Raw genomic sequence first — 24,309 nt, forward strand, 5'->3', positions numbered from 1 at the left:
GCTCTATTGCAGTATAGAGCCGCGCCCACTTCGCACAGAATGTACTTGATTACGAGTGTGTTGAAGTTCTATGAACAGATAGAGCGCCCGCACATGTATATACGGTAAGTGGGAGGCAATATTATGCTCTATTTACTCACTAAGTAGAGGTAAGTATTCTGGTGACTATTCCGCTCTATCTATTCACTTCGTCTCTATTTGGGGAGCTCTATGTGCCAACTGTCCGAGTCTACGTAATGCTGGGGCAACTTTAGTAGCGGCGGTTGCGAGGCAATTGGACGCTCTACTGAAATATAGAGCTGCGCCCACTTCGCATAGAATGTACCTTATCACGAGTGTGTTGAAGTTCTATGAACAGATAGAGCGCCCGCACATGTATATACGGTAAGTGGTGGAACTATACTGCTCTATTTACTCACTCCGTCTCTATTTGCGGAGCTCTATGTGCCAACTGTTCTAGCTTAAGAAATGCTGGGGCAACTCTAGTAGTGCCAATTGTTAGGCAATTGGACGCTCTATTGCAGTATAGAGCTGCGCCAACTTCGCATAGAATGTACCTTATCACGAGTGTGTTGAAGTTCTATGAACAGATAGAGCGCCCGCATATGTATATACGGTAAGTAGAGGGACTATTCTGCTCTATTTACTCACTTCGTCTCTATTTGCGGAGCTCTATGTGCCAACTGTCCGAGTCTACGTAATGCTGGGGCAACACTAGTAGTGCCAATTGTAAGGCAATTGGACGCTCTACTGCAGTATAGAGCTGTGCCCACTTCGCACAGAATGTTCCTTATTACGAGTGTGCTAAAGTTCTATGAACAGATAGAGCGCCCGCACATGTATATACGGTAAGTAGAGGGACTATTCTGCTCTATTTACTCACTCCGTCTCTATTTGCGGAGCTCTATGTGCCAACTGTTCTAGCTTAAGAAATGCTGGGGCAACTCTAGTAGTGCCAATTGTTAGGCAATTGGACGCTCTATTGCAGTATAGAGCCGCGCCCACTTCGCATAGAATGTACCTTATCACGAGTGTCTTGAAGTTCTATGAACAGATAGAGCGCCCGCACATGTATATACGGTAAGTAGAGGGACTATTCTGCTCTATTTACTCACTTCGTCTCTATTTGCGGAGCTCTATGTGCCAACTGTTCTAGCTTAAGAAATGCTGGGGTAACTAGTAGCGGCGGCTGATGCTGATGAAGGTGTATGCTATGTCTTCAAGCCATACCTCCGCCTGTCGGAGTAGGGAGCGTGAGGTTTTTTCGTAACGGAATTTCTCGATTCGGTCCCCGTGTTCAAGGCCCGCGATAGAAGCTATGCAATAGCTTAAAATAAACAAAAAAAGAGTGTGTGTACTTATGTACACGCGTTAGAAGTTATACTACTTTAGCGTATGGAAAAAATACTAGAATATACAACTTGAACTAAGAGCAGTGGTGGCTCAGTGGTGAGACCTCGGACTTCGAATCGATAAGTCCGTGGTTCGAGACCAGGCGAGCGCGCAGGAAATAAATTGATTTTTTTCAATTTATCTGCGCATGTTGTAACATTACCACTGCTCGAACGGTGAAGGAAAACATCGTGAGGAAACCGACATGTCGAAGAATTAAAAAAGTTCGACGACATGTGTCATCCGCCAACCCGCACTTGGCCAGCGTGGTGGATTATGGCCTGTACCCTCATAGGAGGCCCGTGTCCCAGCAGTGGGAACGTATATGGGCTGATGATGATGATGATACAACTTGAACATAGTTATCAATTTTCATACCACCTAGAACTAACTTCATGCTGTTAAATTAAGGTGTCGGTGTGCGCGCGCATCGTAAAAAATCACTCTCATCATTCTCCATCGCACCAAAAGAAGTATAACTTCAAACAATGATGACGTATGTGTTGCAGCTACGTGCACCGTCTGTGCGCGATGCACCGAGCGGCGGGGCAGTGCGCGGAGGCGGGGCTGACGCTGCGGCTGCACGGCAAGCTGCTGCAGTGGGCGCACAGCCCGCTGCCGCCGCGCCTGCAGCACCCCGCGCAGCGACACCACACGCACCTGGCGCTCAAGGTGCGCACACACATACACACATACACCGAGCAGGCGGGGCTGACGCTGCGGCTGCACGGCAAGCTGCTGCAGTGGGCGCACAGCCCGCTGCCGCCGCGCCTGCAGCACCCCGCGCAGCGACACCACACGCACCTGGCGCTCAAGGTGCGCACACACATACACACATACACCGAGCAGGCGGGGCTGACGCTGCGGCTGCACGGCAAGCTGCTGCAGTGGGCGCACAGCCCGCTGCCGCCGCGCCTGCAGCACCCCGCGCAGCGACACCACACGCACCTGGCGCTCAAGGTGCGCACACACATACACACATACACCGAGCAGGCGGGGCTGACGCTGCGGCTGCACGGCAAGCTGCTGCAGTGGGCGCACAGCCCGCTGCCGCCGCGCCTGCAGCACCCCGCGCAGCGACACCACACGCACCTGGCGCTCAAGGTGCGCACACACATACACACATACACGCTAATGTAACACGCATACAGAACAAACAACACACACGTACGCGCGCACATAGACTGCACATCGCGACACCACACGCACCTGGCGCTCAAGGTGCGCACATACATACACACATACATACTATAAACACACACACATCCGTACGTATAAACCGCGCGCGAAACACACATACCCACAAAAATTCACGAACGAGTGTTCCGTTATATTTACGCATACGCAGAAACACGCACGCGCGCACACAACTCCAAACATAAACTATAGGCATGACGAAAGATTTTGAAATCCTCTTCCATAATATGTGTATATGTTTACCATACAAGAAAAACCTTTTATTTCACTAATATACTTAAATTTAACGAAGATAAAAGCCATTTTTCAAAAAATATTTATTAACTGTGCCAAAATAGCTCGCAGGTGTCATGGCGTCAGCGTGACGTCACTGTATAGTAAATACGTCATTATCTGTACGCTGATGGAAGAGACTGAACAAATTATTTAATTAATATGTGTTATAGAAACGCATTTCAAAGTTTATAAGTGATGTGCAGTATTGCAGTGTGAATCCACATAAAAAATTGCCATAAAAAGTGTTAGTAATTGTTCCAACCGAGAAAATAATAAGAAATGATTGTATAAAGCTCGCGCGGAGAAATCCAAACCACGTATTCGCGAATTTACAATTATATTTCTGTTGAGTCGATAAAGCATACGTGAAACAATAGAAAATAAATAAAAATGCGTATTCACAACATATTTCAATGTTTTATTTTATTGATAATCTCATTAATCTTAATGTTTTAAATGTCTCTATTTTTTATTTATTTATTATACATTTTCCCTTAAAAACACTGATTCGATCATTTATTGATACTGTCGTCATGCCTATTGTATGCTACTCACGCATACAAACACGGCGTGCGTATTTGTATGTTCATTTTTAATTACGCACTGCATGTACGGTACATGAAATTACAATATTAAACCACAAATACGCTATATAACTGGGTAACTGGTCTTCTAATGGAACAGAGATCAAACAGAATTTTTATCTACCGAAATCGATCGAGTACTTTTAAGATTAATAGACATCTTCCATTCACAGATATACCTCTACGAAGAAATGGCGCGTCTCTTAGAGTCCGGGCGGCAATGGGAAGCCGCGGTCGAAGTGGTCAAGGAATTGGTCCAAGTTCACGAACAAACAGCATTAGATTATACAGCACTAGCGGATTTACACGAGTCTTTGGCGTCGCTGTATAGAGCTACATTGCACCAGACTAGGTTGCCGAATTCGTACTTTAGGGTCCGGTATTTGGGTAAAGGGTTCCCGCCGCATCTGTTAAATTCTAAGGTAATTAGCGTACTTTTTTTGTGCATTCTAAAGTAAATAATAAATATCGTAAAGATAGGGTATTTGTTTATTATTCTCTTTTTGACTTATCTTAATATGTTAGGATGGGATACACATTATTAAATAAGTAAATAGACCATTATATCAAATTTATATAGAAAAGAAAATTTTTAAAGAAGATTTAAATCTTTTAATTTACTTTCCAACAATTTTTCATAAAATTCTTAAGTTTTTACACATTTTTTATTGCATTTGCCACTGTCTCTGTAGTTCGAATAATATACCACTTCTAATTGTTGTGTCCTATATTTTTAAAGCGAAAATTTCCTGGAAAACCGTTTGATACTCTTCTGTCATTAAGTTACATTTGTTTGATAACATTTGATAATCGAATAGGCAAAAGACGCGGGTTCGAATCCCGCCCAGTGATCGATTTTTTTTTCTATTCTTTTAAAGTTTTAATAACTTATTATAATTTAACAGGGTTTCGTATATCGAGGTAACGAGTGTGACATGTTACACAATTTCAAAGAGAGAATGTTGGATGAATGGCCGGAGGCTGAAGTTTTATTAAAATTGGACGAGCCGGGAGAGGACATCACGGAGTCAGATGGACAATGTATCCTTTTCAACTAGAAAATATATTTTAACAATAAACAGATAGAGATTTGTTTTCCTTGTTTTAAATTTTAAATTCTATTTTTGAGGACATGATGCTAAGAGCATGCGAAGAAATGTAGATTCATATGTAATATTGTAATAGAAAAAGGTTATTTATGTAAATACTCTTAGTAAATGTTTATTTTGGTACTTACTACAAGTAAGCGAAGTAAATTGCTTTAAAGTTTAAACAATTCAATAGAAAGTAATTCAAAATATATTAAAAGACGCCAAATTTTTAGCAACCTTTGGAAAACAATTTGTTCAAACTAAAAATTGGCTTATTTTTGCCATTTAAATTTGTACATTCATCTTGTAGAGTATAATAAAGTAACAATATACAAAAAACTCTACAAAAAATCTAATATATTTTCAAAATAAGTATATCCTTAACCGCAAAAACAGATTTACAAATAAACGCGGTAACGCCAGTGATCTCGGAAAAATGGGCACACCTCGCTGACAAACAGATTGACGAACGAATATTGCAGTATTACGAGAACAATAACGTCAATAAGTTTATTTATTCCCGACCTATACATAGGAATGGTGAGTTTTTACTATTAATAATGTGTTGTAGTAATTATTTAAAAAAAGAGTTCATTCTACTCTTTCAGTGATGGGCTGATAGGGGGACTGTTCTTTGACCCTGTTATCTACACTAATATTATAAAGAGTAAAATTTTGTTTGTTTGTTTGATTGTAATGAATAGGCTCATAAACTACTGGACCGATTTTAAAAATTCTTTCACCATTCGAAAGCTTCATTATCCACGAGTAATATAGGGTATATATTATCACGCTAAGACCGACAGGAGCGGAGCCACGCGGGTGAAACCGCGCGGCACAGCTAGTGTTTAGTATTTTACTTGGCAATCGTTCTGTAAAACTGTATAGAAAGAACAACAGAAGGTTGTACTGAATTCCCAGAGTAGATATTACTTTAAACTTAAATTTTAATATGCTGCGTGATTGCTCTTTGTTTCCACTTCTTTATTTTGTATTTTTCTACTTGAAAACATGCTAATAGACAAAAATATTAACTTACATTTTGAAGTTATACTGCCTTTGGCGCGATGGAGAAAAATGATAAGAGTGAATTTTTACGATGCGCGCGCACACCGACACCTAAATTTAACAGCATGAAGTTAGTTCTAGGTGGTATGTAACTATGTTCAAGTTGTATATTCTAGTATTTTTTTCCATACGCCAAAGAAGTATAACTTCTAACACGTGTGCATAAGTACACACACTCTTTTTTTAAGAATGAAAATAATTGTTATAAGGTATTTTTTTTTTTGTAAAATTGTATTGCATTATGCGTTTTTGGCATGTTCTACAATGAGAAATGAAGCAACTTATTTTATTTTTCTTTTTATTACCTTTACAGAAGACGCAATAAACGTTTCTAGTAATGATGTATCGGGAACTAATGAATTTGCTACTAGATGGTTGGAGAGGACTGAACTGGAGATTAGTGATCCTTTACCTGGTGAGATATTATGCATTATAATGCGTTTAATGCTGTAAAAAAAATGGAATTTTTGTACTGGTACGCTATTGGTTAGCTATAGAGTAAGAGATTAATTTAGTTTTTGTGTGGATTTATTTATTTTGATGTGATTGTTTAACTTAGGTAACGAACGAACGAACGTTTGTGTAACGAGTTGACGATACATTTTTAAATGTAGACATTTAAAAATGTATCGTCAACTCGTATCTGTGGAATGGCCATCTTTTCTACTTTTTACTTTTAAAATTATCAGATAATAAACGCTACGAAATCCAGCAATTTATAAGATATATTATAAGCCTATGTTTTATTTCAATTTTTTTTTCAGGAATACTAAGATGGTTTCCGGTAGTAGATTCACGGACATATTTAATATCACCGCTCGAAGTGGCCGTAGAAACTATGTCCAATACAAATAGGCAATTGAAACGGGTCATACTTGAGTCAAAATCACCTAATGTGATACTACACCCGCTTACTATGAGGCTACAAGGTGAGATTTTGATTTTAATTATAAATTGTATATTTTGTATTGATTATAAATATTTATAATTCTTTGGTTGTAAAAGAGTTTCTTTTAGTTAAAAATTATGGCCATCAAAATCTGTTACGTAATTTTAAAGATCACATGCACTCACAGATGGTGGAAAGCGACTTTGTTTTATACTTTATAGTGATATATTACATTACATAAATACTTGCATCTAAATTTAATTGAATAAAAAAATCATCCGCCATTCTATCACATGTGACATATTACATCACATCACATTACGAATGACATCTCATTTCTAGTAACACGCATCGATAGTTGAAAGGCATATAGGTAGTAAGATGCTTTGCTATGAATATCTGTTCTTAGGTAAAAACTAAAAAGTTCTTCTGGGTTTGAGAGTCGATTCTGTAGTTATGAAATGTAAAACTTACTCTATTTAGTTAGTTACTCTAGTTAGTTACTCTAGTTAGTAGAAGTTAGTGCTTAAACACTAACTGCGCCCCGCGGTTTCACCCGCGGTGGCTCCGCTTCTGAAAGGTCTTAGCGTGAGGATATATAGCCTATAGCCTTCTTCGATGAATGGGCTATCTAACACCGAAAGAATTTTTGACGTGACAACGTCTTATAATTCGATAGAGCCGGCTGCACGCCCGAAAAAACATGACTTATGCGGCGTTACCTCGCTCTGAGGCGTTCCGTAAGGCTTGAAGTGCAAGCGAGAGCGCGGAACGAGCGACAAAGAAGCACAATCGTTGTCACGTTCAACTATCGTCAGTAAACCGACTTAACAGACAACCAATTTTTTAAATGGGACCAGTTCTTGAGATTAGCGCTTTCAAACAAACAAACTCTCCAGCTTTATAATATTAGTATAGATGACATAAAACATGAAATTACTTCGTTCAATAAAAATTACTAACCTTCCAAAAAACGCAGGTATCCTAGACCCACGTGTTCAAGGCGGTCTAATAAACTACGAACGTGCGTTCTTCACACCGCAGTACTCCACTCGGCACCCGGAACACGTGGATCTGTTGCAGAGGCTGAAGGATCTCATTGCAGAACAATTGCCGCTACTTAAATTGGGTAAGTGTCTAGTAATTTCTTGAAAACTTGATATAAAACCGCCTATTGCTTCTGATGTCCTTGTATTATAAAATTAAAATTATGTGCAATAAAGAATCTATAACTATTTTCGACTTTTTGACAATTTCGTGTTTTTCGGCAACGTTTATGCAAAAGAAAACGTAATTTTATTTATAAGAATCTGTATAAATAGTTAGTATGGATAATTAATTAGCAGGTGCCTTATTAGCACGTACAACCAAAAATTTAAGTTATTTTATAGTATTGCTAAAGAGTCTAACAGATTAAAGAATACAGAAGTACTTAATAATATCCTAAATGTCTAAGGCGTTAAAGTTTAAACTCTTATTTAATTAACGGATAAAAAAAATGCCAGAATTGGCAAATTAGCATCCTGACGTAACTACATACTGCATGTATGTACCTGACTTGATCCTTTATCATAAAAAAAAAAAACAATATTTCTACAGGTTTGGAAGTACACGCATCTAGAGAACCAGATAAGAAAATGCACGCGTTACTCGTGGAGAGATTCCACGATCACCAACAAAAAGTGCAACAAGGCTTCGGTTTGAGGGTAAGTGGTGATTTTGAAACATACATAAACATTTATTTATTCAATTAGACTTATTTGAGAAGCAATTTTGAATCGTCACCGGTTCGGAATCTCATTTCTACAAAGGAGCCAGCAAAAAACTCTGTAGTTGCACTGTTGTTTTAAATTTTATAATGTACTATGCTGGGTCAATTTTAATTGTTCTAGGGCCATGTAAAAGCGTTTTTACATTGAGAAAATTATTTCAGCATATTAGTATAAGATAGTATTCTTTAAAAAAAAACAAATTCATCTTTGAGTTTCGAAAAGTAAGCGAAATCGCAGTTTATAATTACTATGATTGAGATTTTTTTTATTTCTCGGTTCATTAACTTGAAGTGAGTTCCATAATCACTATCACTACATAGTATAAAACAAAGTCGCTTTCTCTGTCCCTATGTCCCTTTGTATGCTTAAATCTTTAAAACTACGCAACGGATTTTGATGCGGTTTTTATTAATAGATAGAGTGATTCAAGAGGAAGGTTTTAGTATATAATTTATTAAGTTTTAGACAAAGCGGGCGAAGCCGCGGGCGGTTAGCTAGTTTTATAAATAAACCCATAAGTTCTATATACTAACAGCTTTTAAATTATTTCCAGACGCTAGAATTCGACGCGACAAGCGAAGCGTCCTCTGACGTTCAATTGCGAGTGAACTCTCGTGACAGTACAGATATAGAGACACGCAGTTTGACGAACAACAGGATATCTGATATATCTACGGGGACTGAGTGAGTATTATATCTATAGACTAGGTTTGATTTTTTTTTTACAAGTACCCTCGATTTTTTTAATATAAAAGATGATTGGATACTTTTGAACTAAAATGTTGTAAATTATACCTGTAGTCAGTTTCACAATTTCCGGATAATATGTTCCCTTAAGCTTCTCTGTCAGTTAAAAAACAAATATTTATGAAAAAATCGATTTTTTAGTTTTTTTTTAGTTAAATATTTATATTAATCGAAATTTATTTTTCTCTTTCAGCACACCATCGAAGTCGAAATTCATATCAGCTATTAATTGGACAAGGTATGCAAAAATTACTTATAAACTGATAAGCAAATTGAAATGTGTTGTACAATTATGAACAATATAATAATATCCATAACGTATTCAAACTTTAAATAATTGTTTACAGAAATAGCAGTAGTGGAACTCTTACACCGAGGCATAAGAAAAGAAGTAGGAAGGTAAACATAATATTTGTATCAATTTAAAAAGGAAGCTATAATACACTTCTTGCAACAGCAACTAATGGTAATTCATACAGCTATTTATTGTTACACTGAAAAAAATAAAAACATAAGTATTGATCCGTGTATCGTATATCGTTAAGTAAATCTTTATTGGATAATTTTAAATTATATTAAATTTTAAATTACCAATCGTAATACCTTTAGATAACTGTGAACTGTATCGCATTGTTGTAATAATTAATATATAAATAAATAAATAATTTTGATGAGTTGCGAGCTGCTCCTGAAATTGATACGATTATAAAATTAAATTCCATACAAATTAAATTCAAACACAGATTAAAACCATTAAATATTATTCAAATTATCCATTATCCAATTATACTTATTGCATACAATGTAAATTTGCCCACCGCTTAAGGAATGGTCCGTCTACTTTCTCAATTAATGTCTTCAGAATACCATTGGAACTCTCACGCATTCTCCTCATCATAGATGCTGCCCTTTTCCTCATTATCGCGAAAAAATCGTCGGTCTGGCAATTGGCATACATCTGAGATGCGCTACAGAAGCGTGGAAGCCCCAACAGTACTCTTAATGTAACGCCTATAGTACTCCTAATGTAACCCAACAGTACTCTTAATGTAACGCCTATAGTACTCCTAATGTAACCCAACAGTACTCTTAATGTAACGCCTATAGTACTCCTAATGTAACCCAACAGTACTCTTAATGTAACGCCTATAGTACTCCTAATGAAACCCAACAGTACTCTTAATGTAACGCCTATAGTACTCCTAATGTAACCCAACAGTACTCTTAATGTAACGCCTATAGTACTCCTAATGTAACCCAACAGTACTCTTAATGTAACGCCTATAGTACTCCTAATGTAACCCAACAGTACTCTTAATATACCTGTATTCAATTTTAAATAAATGAATAAACAATACTCCCTCATATCTTCTTTTAAAAAAATCCAATAAAAACCTTATATATTCCAGAGCGAAGTAAGCATTCAATCGAGCGGAAGCCAATGGTACACAACAGCAACAACAAACGGCGTCAATAGTGCAATCAACAGCGCAATCAACACAGCCATAGCTAGTGCGTTCAACAACAACAGTATTAGTTCGTCGAGCCTCGATACAACAGTGTCGCCGCTCAGAGAGTTGAGACAAGAGGTGAGATAGTTATACAACAACAACAACGACAAATATATGAACAGTGCAATCAACAGCGCAATCAACACAGCCATAGCTAGTGCGTTCAACAACAACAGTATTAGTTCGTCGAGCCTCGATACAACAGTGTCGCCGCTCAGAGAGTTGAGACAAGAGGTGAGATAGTTATACAACAACAACAACGACAAATATATGAACAGTGCAATCAACACAGCCATAGCTAGTGCGTTCAACAACAACAGTATTAGTTCGTCGAGCCTCGATACAACAGTGTCGCCGCTCAGAGAGTTGAGACAAGAGGTGAGATAGTTATACAACAACAACAACGACAAATATATGAACAGTGCAATCAACAGCGCAATCAACACAGCCATAGCTAGTGCGTTCAACAACAACAGTATTAGTTCGTCGAGCCTCGATACAACAGTGTCGCCGCTCAGAGAGTTGAGACAAGAGGTGAGATAGTTATACAACAACAACAACGACAAATATATGAACAGTGCAATCAACAGCGCAATCAACACAGCCATAGTTAGTGCGTTCAACAACAACAGTATTAGTTCGTCGAGCCTCGATACAACAGTGTCGCAGCTCAGAGAGTTGAGACAAGAGGTGAGATGGTTATACAACAACAACAACGACAAATATATGAACAGTGCAATCAACAGCGCAATCAACACAGCCATAGTTAGTGCGTTCAACAACAACAGTATTAGTTCGTCGAGCCTCGATACAACAGTGTCGCCGCTCAGAGAGTTGAGACAAGAGGTGAGATTTTAATTTGTAACTAATATTTACTTATAAAAACAATATTTAGGTATAATAGGGAACAATATTAGAACAATTTTATAAATAACAACAACAGATTTAGTTCCTTGAGCCTCAATACAACAATCTCGAGTTAGACAGGAGGTGAGATTATTTGACATTCATTATCAATTAATATTTAGCTTATAAGAGCATTAACTTTGACTTAAAAATATTAGAACAATAATTTTATAAGTAACAACAAAATTAGTTCGATGAGCCTCGATACAATGTCAATATTGTCAACATAATTATAATAATAACATCCAGCTTGTAAAAGTAAGCTTTTGAGCTTATTCGCTTTAGTGTCCATTTAATCAACATTTACTCAGACATCACTTATTAAAAGAAAGTTATTTACTCTCAAGCGAATTATATTCATGTAAAAATGGTAATGCTAATTCTTACCATCATAATTAGTAGAAAACAAGTATTTTTCATGTTCTTTCCTGCTTTTTTTTAATTCATATTTTAGTTAGTCGACCAAATATTGAATTTGGTGGCTTCTTATTTTTAATAGACCATATTTCTCTAAATAATTGTTTAGAAGCCAATTGCTTTGAGCTTGTAAATCGGTATTATCAACTACTGTAAAATGCTGAACTATTTTAATGCTTAGTATTGCCTTTTAAACTTATTTCGTATTTTATCCGTTTATGTATTTATATTTGGCTTTTGCGAAAGCTGACCATGACGAAATTAAACATAATAAATACATTTATATATAATTATATAGCATATATTATAAAACTTTATAGTAATTATTATGTAAACCCCTACATTCGATGAATAAATTTATAGACTTTTTTACAACTATTGTTACGTCTTACATATTTGATTTTTAATAGAAAATAATACACTGATCTTTAAAAAACTTTAAGAAGGTTTGGGTTATATTAAAAGAAAACACAGATTTTTTTCAACAAATTTATTTAAAAAAAACTTCATATAAAATATAGTTTATACACACAAAAGTATCGAATCTAAGTTGAAAATAACTCAATCAGCTGGTGACGGAGCGTCCGCTCCGCGCGGACGTCGAGCGGCGACTGTCGCAGCGGACGAGTCTGGTGACGTCATCCGAACCGCCGTCCAACCGGGACTCGCTAGGTAACCGCCATCTTGGCTCGCAACGTTCGTGAATGATGCATGGGTTTTATCGTATACGTTTAGAAATTAAATGGGCCCTCTTCATAATGGGCAGCGTTGGGAAAAGAAGCAATTGCAATAGGGCAGCGTTGGCCCAACAAATGGTCGTCGATGTTTGCCGCCATTACGGCGATTTTTTTTGAAGTGAAACTTCTTTATCGGGATTGGAAAAAAATTTAGTGTAACATTTATCCGTTACGCGCCAGCTTTTTCTTATCCCTACCACGCGTGATACGACGTATTTCTGTAAAGTTGCATATAGTAAATTATTTTTTGAAAAATAAGGTCATAAAGAAGTTTCACTTCTTACGTGTGTAAACTAGTACACGCACACATTTTTTTTATTCTAGTTAGGAAAGCGCTTGACCACAATCCCGCCTGATGGGAAGCTAAGATGTGGTCTAAGATGGTACGCGCTTTCCTAGTAGGTACCGATTCAGTAATTATATTAATAAACACCTACAAAGACGGCCGATCATAGGTAGGCCGATCACATCACCCAGAAAATGGTCTTCAATGTTTGCCGCCATTACGGCCATTATGAATAAACAGCTACGGTGATGGTTGATCATAGACATTTAAGGTGCTTTTTCACCAGATGTGTGCGAGGATGCGTAGCGAGCGATTTGTTTGTAAAGAACCAATCATATCTCTTCATTTATAGTATCGCTTTAAACGCAAAATTAAGCGATATGATTGGTTCCTACAAACACAAACCTCGCTACGCATCCTCGCACACATCTGGTGAAAAAGCACCTTAAATGTTTATGATTGGTCGTCATTGTAGATGTTTATTCATAATCGCCGTAATGGCGGGAAACATCGACGATCATTTGTTGGGCCAACGCTGCTCATTGTGAAGAGGGCCCAAAAGACTTACGGATTTAAACACGATTTATTCATTGTACAACGTTCGGTGTGAAGTGTGCACGTTGGGATATTTTCATAATTAATAAATCGCGTTTAAAATCAGTTATTCTTTAATTTCTAGGTGCATGGGTTGTTTTAGGATGTTTTGTTTGGTGGTGTGTGTGTTTATTTATTTATATTGGTTTATTAAGTTGTTACTTATTTAGGCTTAGGAATGGTTGTTTTTATTTAATGATATTATGTATTTACTATTTTATCATTTATGGTTCATTAATGTAGGTTTAAATGGATCGTATATTTTTGGTATGTTTATGTATGTATATAAGTTTAACATATTATACTTACTAATTACATATTAAATAGCGCCATCTACATAAGGCGCAACTATTACAAACGGACGGTCAGCAACGAAGGCGTGTTTTAATTTAGTTTATTTTTGGACATTTTTTTTATAATAGTTATTTCCTTGCAGTAGTAGGTACAAAGTAGGCTGTGAAATAGTATCAATAAAGTTTAGTACAAAACTAACATTAAAAAGTTTCTTTCTTTTATGAATGTCCTTATTTCAAAATACATAGTATGTACGAAACGTAAAATAGGGCTGATTTTTCAATCATTGGTTAAAACTTGTTCAACGAATAACGTATTAAACTACCATTTCAAAAATGTATTCTAATTGTCCGTATATGTCAGTTTACAGGTGACATTTTAAAATGTTCGTGTAATACTTTATTGGACGGATAAATTTTAACCAAGGATTGCAAAATCGGCGCTAAATTGTATAATCTACAACCTGTGTCCATCCATAGTTAGAAAGTAGCAATATATATGTTTTTAAATAGAAATCCAATGAATATTATTATAATTACAATATAAATAAAAGAATGATAGCATGGTGTCTTTATTGTATGAATGATTTCAATAGATTGATTCTTGTTTGGATGTCATTATAACATCTTTGTATGTGCAAGAAAATATGTATAAGCGAATGTTATTTCTTTAATTTCACAGCGCACTATTTATAACCCTTCTTATTTTTATTTTTAAAATAGTTTATTTTCAATTCTTTTGGGATAGTACAATTGCATAAAATACTTATATATTTTCATACATTGTGAAGTTGTAAACGAATCGAAAAATGTGAACCGAGGGTTGGTAAATAAATAAATCTTAATAGTAGTTAACTATAACGTCAAAAAAAACAATTTATTTAACAGTTTACATATTATTTAACAATGTTAATTGTTATATTATATATCTTACAAAATCAATTTCATAATATGGACCTTAATACATTAATAATATAGCTCAGTTTCATTTATTTCACTCTGCATGATAACTGTACTAACTTAATTGCTTCGCTCGCGATGCATTATTACTAAACGCATGTTACATTATTTAAGGAGTAAGGGTTCGTTTCTTTATGCCCATATAAAACTAAAACGTTTACTACTCTAACTATTTTACAATTTAAAATTTAGAAAAAATAGACACCAGATGTGGATACTTCCTGTATTATTAATCGAATGATTAAATCCCTAAAGGATACTTCCTTTTTGACATTTAAACAGAATATAAAACCCTATAATATTATCTGCAAACTTTTGAGACAGAAACGGACCTTTAGTGCCTATATCATAATATTTTCCAATTTTAAGTAATTATAGTAAATTGTTGGTATGTAATGCATTTCATATTATTGGAAACAAAAGAAAAAGATGGAATTTTGAAGCACAGTCTACTAATACGTACAAGAATAATTATACTAGAAATAGACTAGAACGTGGCAGAAGAATTTTCTGGAAGTTTGAGGGTTGTCAATGCATAATTTTATTATTTAAATTTAAAAATGTGATAACCCTTTTTAAATATAATATCTTATTTTATAGATTGTATTTGTACGGTGCTTTAAGATCCCAAATGTGAATTTGGTATTTGGATAAACTAACAAGGTTAATGCAGTTGGTATTGATGCACTCAAATAAATTAATTACGAATACGGCAGAGATTTTTATTTAACCTTTTACCTAAACTCTGTTCAATATTAAATTCCCCTTGAGGTTCATGCAAGAAGCATGTTCATTGTTCAAGCATCACTTTAGAGTTTGTGTGACTTTACTACTAACTTTCGTAACGGATTTTAAGCGCAATTTTTATATTGCCCTAACACGAGATTTTAATCGCGTTTTAAATCCGTTAAGAACGATATACTTTATTGAAAGTTTGGATGACTAAGCCATTAACTTAAGAAAGGGCAACTTACATATCACTACTAACGTCAGAAAGGGATTTTTAACGCGTTTTATTTCTCAATTAAAAATATCACACATCTAAATATTATGCGTGTTTTGAATCCGTTATTTAGGTGACATAACTTACTTGATAACGGATTTTAAACGCATTTTACATCTTGCCTACGATATTTAAAACGCGTTTTAAATCCGTTAAAAATCAGAACTAAAGTCACAATACAATACAGGAACCACTGACTCAAACCAAGATGAGGAAGAGCCGCCGCCGCTGCCGGTAAAACAATCGCACAGAAGTCTAGATCTAGACAGCGAGAATAATAACCTAGAATCGAACCCGCTACCCACTAGATATAATTACGATCTAGTACTGTCACCGAGGAATTCGTATTTGTACCAATCAAAAAGAAGGAATACGTGTGAACTACCGCCGGCCAATGAGAAAGCGCCTACACCACCGCCGAAGAAACGAAATCAGACAAATGCTTAATTATATTATTATTTATTTTTATTGTGTGGTTGAAACAGTAAATGTGAACTAAAGATTATTATGTCAGGTTTTATCTAAAGTTTTTTCGTGACAATTAAATTCAACTTAGGCTGGTTGCAGAGCTTGACCGACCATCAGTGCGTACGTCAGTCGCGCTTGTCATATGTATGGAAATTCATAAAACCGTTCATAGCTAGACCGACCATACGCGTATTGTCATGCGCATTAGTGTCATAGTCATACAATTATTGTTAATGCGTATCGTCAGGACCGACGGTACGCACTGACGGTCGGTCAAGCTCTGCAACCAGCCTTTCTTGAAGCGATGTAATAATTTTTACAAGTGTAAATGAAAAATGTAAAACGTTACAGTTTGATTATTATTTGACCTATGTTTATGTTTTTTGTTGTTTAAATATTGTAGATTTTAATGTAATTGTAATGTGTATGTTACAGTTAGATTAAATAAATCAAGATATTCTTTTTTAATAAATTTCCCATACAAGTACGTAGTTACATTGAAAATATTTTTATAATTTTGTACGTAAAATTTGACCTGTGAACATTTTATTGCATAAAGGAAATATCCCCATATTTAACTATTGAAAAAGCATTCTGTTCAATTAGGCTTTTTCGATTGATAACGTTTTATATGTATATGACTCTATATTCACTTACAATTTAGTAAAAAATAAAAACTATTTGATATTCTAACTAATACTAGTTAGAATATATACATATTATGTTAATAATTAACATAATCAAAGATTTAATAAATAATTTATTACATATTGTTAAAACTACTATAGATTTTAACTGAAAAAGTATTTGTATCTTCTTGTTGTTTTACGACTACTACTTATACTAAAATTTTATTAAAGGTCTTCCATGTTAAAAAATACCTTAATATTTAGTCAAACGTTTAACGTAGTGTAATCACTTGTAAATGGATGATAAAAATATATCGTCCCCGTAGTTGGAAAATTAAATAAGTCCGGTTTTAGCCATTTTCACTTTTCCCTATTTTCAAAACACCTAAAATATGCCGCATATTTGAGCCTTACAGGCATTTTCGTATCTTATTCCGTTCCAAAAATATAGCCATTTATGTCGGACAGATGGAATAATAAATATCTTCAGACTAACACAAATTTTTAGAAGAAAAAATAAATAACTCAGTAAATAAATCAACAACTGTGGTCAATGATAAGTTGAATGTGAAATAAATTGAATAACATGAGTTATTGAATTTTTCTTCAACTTAAAAATTCTTTTACAATACTAACTAAGTTCTAGGAAAACTAAATAACTCTATTTATTTAATTCTGCTATTCAGAATTCTGATATAACGTACATTAGTTCATAAATACTTGGTGTTATCTATTTCTTCTACAACTAGACAATTATAAATTACAAGATGCTAGGCAAATAAAACTTTATAAATAGAGTTATTTATAATTGCCATACAACCAAATGTAGTTGAAGAAAGTTATCATTGAATTTTTAAGAAAATTTGGCGCGAAATATTGTCAAAGTACTAGCGAGGGGGTGAGCGCGGGGATACGCGTGCGGTTTGATGCATCGCTCGCGTCTCGCGCTTTTTAGTGTTATACGTGACCTTCAATTGCGTTGACGCTAGAGACACCAATTATGGATTCGCGAGGAAGATGTATGGTTAAAATGTGCCAGAAGAGAGAAGATTCATCTGAGGTATTTACCTACAATCATTTAAAACATTTTTTTGCAAATTAAATTAAGAAATAATAAACAATACGATTAGGTACGTAATTACGAGGAATTAGAAATTAACTTATGTACGTTTTTAGGTTCCGTACCCGAAGGGTAACTAACGGAACCCTATTACTGAGGCTTCACTGTCTGACCGTCCGTCCGTCCGTCTGTCTGACAGCGGGCTGTATCTTGTGAACCGTAATAAATAGAAAGCTGAAATTTTCACAGAATGTGTATTTCTGTTGCCGCTATGACAACATATCATCAAAATAAAAATAAACTAAAAATTAAAGGGGGCTCCCATGCAAGAAACATGTTTTTATTTATTTTTCTTAAGTTACGCGAGTTTGAATATCAATCATTTTGAGTTGGGGGAGAAGTTGATAACTCTTCTGCTTTCATTTGAATTTTGACTCTTAATTTGAAGAACTAAGGTTACTTTTAGCTTGTCACACAAATTATTTTTTGTAAGGTATTTCCGAAACATTTTTTATAGTTAAACTACTTTAAATAGTAAAATCAATTAGTAAATATTTTGCAGCAGAAAAACATTAGTAAATAGTTACCTGTAGCAAGAAAGTTTTTTTTTGTTTGTTTTGCAAGACAGTTTTGTTTACCGGGTGTTCAGATAGTTCTTAGGGGTGATCCCGTTTCACGTACTTACCTAACTCTTGTTGTATGGCTGACATTATAAGTAAATTAACTGACCTAACCAACCTAGATACCTAATGTATCTAACAGTGTCATAGTTGGCGAATTCCAACTATAAAGGCTTCCAGAACATGATGGCCAAACGTGTGCTATGACTTGACAAACTTGACTGCATAAACTCTCTTGCACTGCATATTGGCTATTGTTTTACTTGTTTATTAATTAAATACCTACAGTAAAGTTTCTTATTGTTTTAGGACGAAAATAAGACAATCAAGAAACAGGACCAAAGTACCGTTATTGTCAGCCCACAAAAACATAATGTTACAACATGCCAAAAATCACCGTCCGAAATGAACAAAAATGTTTGCAACGACATAAATTTTGCTGTTGATATAACGATAGAAAAAATGCCGGATGAGTTGTTAGTTTCTGATGTTCCTAAGTTTCCTGAATATGAGGAATTTAAGATTATTACATGTGAATCGGCTCCAGCATCAATAAAGGCTAGCGAAATGATTACTAACAACATGAACCCACCCCAATCAGCACCTATGCCTGTAAATGTCAGTCCCATGTCTTTATGTAGCAGCAAAATTAATTTAAATGAAGATGACAACATAATATTATACAACTATAAAGATCGCAGTTCGCCTATCAGAGGGTCAAGTCCCATTTCGGGTATCGAACCAATGTCACTTACAACTGATGAAGAACCTTTTTCTGATTCTGGATCTTCATGGATTCCGGACACAGACGAAGAAAAGAAAACAAAACGAAGACGTAGTTCTTTAATTAACATCAATCATACAACGGCTAAGAAGAAAAAAAGAGTTGAACGTATAAACCCCATTTTATCGAGTGATTCTGAAGATGAAACAGATAATATCATAACTGATAGAAGAATCATGGAACAAAATGTGATAATCGAATCTGAAACAACAGATTCAGAAATAGATATAACAGGAAATAAGGAAGAAAAAATCTTCAGATGGAAAAAAAAAAATAAAAAAAACTGGATAAGAAATAAAGAGCTGGAGAAGAAGCGAAAATGTTTGCCATATAAGAGTAAAACTGGAAAGCTTCGTGCAGCTAAATCACCTAAAAACCCTAAATGCAGCAAAAATTGTCGCCAAAAATGCACAGAAAAGTTTACACAAATCGAGCGTGAGATAATTTGCAAATCCTATTGGTCTATAGCATCATATAATCTGCAAAAAGAGTTTTTGCTTAGGCGCATAATCATTAAGCCCGTGCAGACTACAAGAAAATCTGTATCGATCGACAAACAAAGAAGTTCTAGCAGAGTATATGGTTTCTATAAAGGTAAGACTGTATTTGAACGAGTATGCAAGAACTTTTTTATGTCTACTCTTTGCATTTCTACTGGTCCAATCGAAACTGCAGTAAAACACGTGGATGATCATGGTGTATTTTCAAAATTGGATAATCGTGGCAGGCGAGCGCCTGCAAACAAAACTCCTGAAGAACAGATACAAGAGGTAAAAAATCACATTGAAAGTTTTCCTGTAATTGATTCCCATTACTGTAGAAAAAAAACAAACAGGAAATACTTAGACCCTACCTTGTCAATATCAAAAATGTATGATTTGTATGTGCAGAAAATGAAAGAAATCAATAAATTGCCTGTAAAATTAAACATTTATAAGAAAGTGTTTGGTACAGAATACAATTTAGCGTTCTATCACCCCAAGAAAGACCAATGTAGCACGTGTAATAATTATATAAAAGATAAAACCAATATAAATATTCAAAATGAGTATACTCAACATATAGAAAGAAAAGAGGCATCTTATAGATCTAAAAATCTGGATAAAAAGAAGTCGGAAGAAGATAAATCATATTTATGTGTCACCATGGACTTGCAAAGTCTACTGCAGATTCCATCGACTGCAGATAGTCTGATGTACTATTCCAGAAAATTAAATTTATATAATTTATCTATTTATGAGTTTAAACCACCACAGAACGATGCTCACTGCATGATCTGGACGGAAATAAACGGAAAAAGAGGCAGTGTTGAAATAGCATCTGCTATTTATTTATGGATAAAGAAACTCCCCGAGGTTTTAACGCACGTCACCATTTACTCCGACACGTGCTCGGGACAGAACCGAAATCAGTACGTAGCAGCATTTTTATTGTATGTAGTACAAACGCATGAGACAATCAAAATATTGGAACAGAAGTATCTAGAAAGTGGTCATAGCTTTATGGAAGTAGATTCAATGCATAGTGCCATAGAAAAAGAAAAAAAGTATACAGACACGTATTCTATAATAGATTGGAAGGGAATTATGCTACGGGCAAGATCAAAAAGACAAAATAAAAATGCAACTCCATATAATGTAACTGAATTGTCATACCAAGACATGATTGATGTAAAAGCACTTGCTTTGAAAATAATTAAAAACAAAACTATAGCTGAGAATGGGGAGAAAGTGTGCTGGTTGAAAATAAAATGTCTCAGATTTGAAAAGGAATTACCCGGTTTTATTAAATACAGATATGATTACGATGGGCCATATAATTTACTAAATACTCTTTGTAAACCAGGGAGATTGACTAGGAGAACTGTAAACTCTGAAATGCCAACTTTAAATACTGAAGATCTTCCCCGGGCATATAAACAATGTCTTCCTATAACAAAACTAAAAAAGAAAGACCTTTTACAGCTCTGTAAGAAAAATATTATTCCGAAAGAGCTTCACGGCTGGTACGAAAGTTTACCATGTTTAAAAGAAGACCAGGGTACACCATGCTCCACTGATTCATCTGAAGTCGATGAGTAAGCTTAGATTAGCCCCCTACTCTACAAATTGATGGTTTTAAAACTTAACAGTCTGCGTAAAATAGAACAGGGTTTTGGTTTTTGTGTTGTTAACTTAACGTGATGTTGATTTTTCGAGTTGTTTTTTAATAAATTATGTTTATTTTGAACTATACATACGCTGTGTTTGAAATAATGGGTATGTTTATGTCTTTTTTACTTAATATTTAAGTGTTGATTAGGTACAGGCAATTCAATTGTTTAGAATTCTAAATTATGTTCTATTTTGTCAAAAAGTATTTTTAGCTCTAAGTAAATAGATAATATTACATGTTGTTGATTGGTGTACTCAGTTTTCCTGATAAGTGTCATATTATTTTAAGTATGAGTTTTATTTAAGTTGTGTTTTACTTGCCTAACAACATTTAAGTATTTATTAGGTACAGTAGTTTCAATTGTTTTGAATTTTAAATTATGTTTTGTTTTCTTAGGAAGGTATTTTTATTTAGTTCTAAGTAAATTGATATTAGAAGTTGTTGATTGGTGTACTCAATGTACATAGTATCTGATTAGTGTCATATTATTTTTTGATTTTATTGTGTTTTACTTGCCTAATAACGAAATGTTTTTAGTGGAATTGTGTTTCTTTCAAAATAAAATTTTATTAATTTCGTTATACAGCTTTTATTTTAAATGAGACCAATAATAGTTAAAAAATAAATCTAAGTAATTTAACGTGCAAAGTCACTAAATTTTACATTTAATAATATTTCGAGTTTGATAAATTCAATAACTGCATTTATTTCACCAAATTTTACTCTACCAAATGGATTTGGCTTGTAGGAAAACTAAATAAATAGCCGAAATAAATAGCTAAGTGTAGTAACGTTATAAATAACAGTTGTGGCAAAATTAAACAACTTAATTTTTTATTTTTTAATAATTTATAGTTAAAGATAGAGTTCAGTTTGATAAAGCACAATGTGAGAAGTAATCAGGTCCACAAAATATAAAATTATGGACAGTAAAATTGTATCACATTTTTATACAAACGTACATTAACTGAAAAAAAAACACTAAAACGCGTTTATCTCAAAACTACAATATATGAGTTATTTAGTTTTCCATCTACGGGGACGATATTTTTTATTAGATTATACAAGATTGCTCATACTTTACACTGCAGGCCACCGAAATTGTAACATTAGAATAATATTTAATATTGTGATAATATTTAAACGAAATGCCATTGTTCCAAAGCGATATTACCAGATATGTGTCATAATAAATTAAAATATATAGGAATTATATTTTATTGACCTTATTTTATATACTTACGTGAAATTGATAAACATAATAAATGAATAGATAGGTAGTATATCTCTAATATATAAAAATCAATGCCACTTTTCGTTGTAATTCCATAACTCGAGAACGGCTGAACCGATTTCGATAATTCTTTTTTTATTATATTCCTTGAAGTACGAGGATGGTTCTTATGTAGAGAAAACGTTAATATGTACCACGGGCGAAGCCGGGGCGGACCGCTAGTTTATTATGAATCTTAGTATGACTTGTAAAATGTGTTGAATGATAATTAAAAATCACATTAATAATATAGAGAATTGTACACAAATTTAATTATTAAATTTGTTTGCATATTCACATGAGAGTAGAAGAAGACTTCATGCGTTATATTGTGATTAATATCAAATAACTAGGTTATTAGAATGTTTGTAGACAACTGAAGAATAACGGAGTAATGACAAAATGTGCCTTGGTACCTCTGCTTTACAATATAAATATAATATATAAAATAGTTACGATTTTATTCATGTTCATTGTAAATAGGTACATAGACTCATTCCAATGTAAACAAGTTATGTTGTACGAGTAATGTTACCACATTTTGTAATCCATTTATTTAATTAGACACAAAAACGCGATATCTTTATTATTTATCACTTTTAATTTTAATATGAATACAAATAGTTGTTGCTTCATATTCAAATTTAAGAGGATTAATAATGTTATTGCGTTTTCAACTTAAAACGTATTACATCATGATATTAATTGATTATAATACAAATATATAGAACATAATATTTCATGTAATGAATGGTAATTTATGATTTTTATCGGAATTTTCAAGTAGAACAAATTATATTGATTTAAGTGTTTCTATATTATTGACAGTAAGTGTAATAATGACAAATATATCACGATAAGCAATTGATAATTTTGAAATATACTCGTGTAATAATTTAAACTCATTTTGTTTATAAATGTTATTTTAAGTGTTACATAATTATGTAATAAAATATTATGATGATATTGTTTTTTATTTCTAATTTTCCTGTCCTTTTCTTTAAGCATTTGTTACAATTTTAATATTTATTTTGCAGAACGTAGGTATTACTTAACTACATACCTACTTATTTTAGCAATAAATTTTTGTTTGCTCTTTATAATAAACGGATTGATATCTCTACATCATCATATAGAGCATCATCAGATCGATCACAGACTATCCACATAATGTTACAGAACACGATTAAAGAAATTGTTTTAAAATCATCGTCAGTCTGCATTTTAAACATAAAATAAATTTTAAATATGTAGGTACCTATAGGCACACCTACCTCTTAACAATTTGATTCATAAGCCTTCCTTCTGCAAGGTTCTCTATCAGTCAAAAAATATAGGAAAACATGTTACAATGACAAAGTTTAATGCTAATTACTTAATATATTTTCATAGTTAAATAATAAACAAACAAATTAAATGTTTCCTTATTATAATATTTATATTGAGTATACTAGCTGTGCCCTGCTCCGCTCCTGTTGGTCTTAACGTGATGATATAATAATATAGCCTACCTTGATAAATGGGCTATCTAACACAGAAATATTTTTTCAAATCGGACCAGTAGTTCCTGAGATTAGCGCATTCAAACAAACTCTTCA

General features: G+C 34.1%; 2 protein-coding genes across 2 annotated transcripts in view; both read left to right on the top strand.

Moving 5' to 3' along the window:
* Positions 1 to 16,386, top strand: part of LOC123702685 (dedicator of cytokinesis protein 1) — a 55,615-nt gene extending 39,229 nt beyond the window's left edge. Inside the window, exons 25-39 of the mRNA XM_045650463.1 lie at positions 1,902 to 1,953; positions 2,098 to 2,496; positions 3,623 to 3,871; positions 4,355 to 4,490; positions 4,937 to 5,080; positions 5,922 to 6,023; positions 6,373 to 6,537; positions 7,477 to 7,626; positions 8,097 to 8,203; positions 8,823 to 8,953; positions 9,210 to 9,254; positions 9,364 to 9,415; positions 10,426 to 10,605; positions 12,420 to 12,522; positions 15,911 to 16,386. Of these exons, the coding sequence (XP_045506419.1) occupies positions 1,902 to 1,953; positions 2,098 to 2,496; positions 3,623 to 3,871; positions 4,355 to 4,490; positions 4,937 to 5,080; positions 5,922 to 6,023; positions 6,373 to 6,537; positions 7,477 to 7,626; positions 8,097 to 8,203; positions 8,823 to 8,953; positions 9,210 to 9,254; positions 9,364 to 9,415; positions 10,426 to 10,605; positions 12,420 to 12,522; positions 15,911 to 16,170 (2,275 nt within the window). The 3' untranslated portion in view covers positions 16,171 to 16,386. The remainder of the gene's footprint in view (positions 1 to 1,901; positions 1,954 to 2,097; positions 2,497 to 3,622; positions 3,872 to 4,354; positions 4,491 to 4,936; positions 5,081 to 5,921; positions 6,024 to 6,372; positions 6,538 to 7,476; positions 7,627 to 8,096; positions 8,204 to 8,822; positions 8,954 to 9,209; positions 9,255 to 9,363; positions 9,416 to 10,425; positions 10,606 to 12,419; positions 12,523 to 15,910) is intronic.
* A 1,209-nt stretch (positions 16,387 to 17,595) lies between these two features.
* On the top strand, positions 17,596 to 22,073 carry LOC123702846. Its single transcript, XM_045650668.1, has 2 exons — positions 17,596 to 17,880; positions 18,810 to 22,073. Exons 1-2 carry the CDS (start codon positions 17,821 to 17,823, stop codon positions 21,363 to 21,365), a joined length of 2,616 nt encoding a protein of 871 aa, XP_045506624.1. The 5' UTR covers positions 17,596 to 17,820; the 3' UTR covers positions 21,366 to 22,073.
* The last annotated feature ends 2,236 nt before the right edge of the window (positions 22,074 to 24,309 follow it).

Source organism: Colias croceus, chromosome 24 (genome assembly GCF_905220415.1).
Source record: "Colias croceus chromosome 24, ilColCroc2.1".
NCBI classification, from domain to species: Eukaryota; Metazoa; Arthropoda; class Insecta; order Lepidoptera; family Pieridae; genus Colias; species Colias croceus.

Coding starts and splice junctions, on each gene's coding strand:
- LOC123702846 (XM_045650668.1), top strand. CDS start 17,821: ATGGATTCGCGAGGAAGATGTATGGTTAAAATGTGCCAGAAGAGAGAA. Junction 17,881..18,809: donor AGAGAGAAGATTCATCTGAG/GTATTTACCTAC, acceptor TTATTGTTTTAG/GACGAAAATAAGACAATCAA.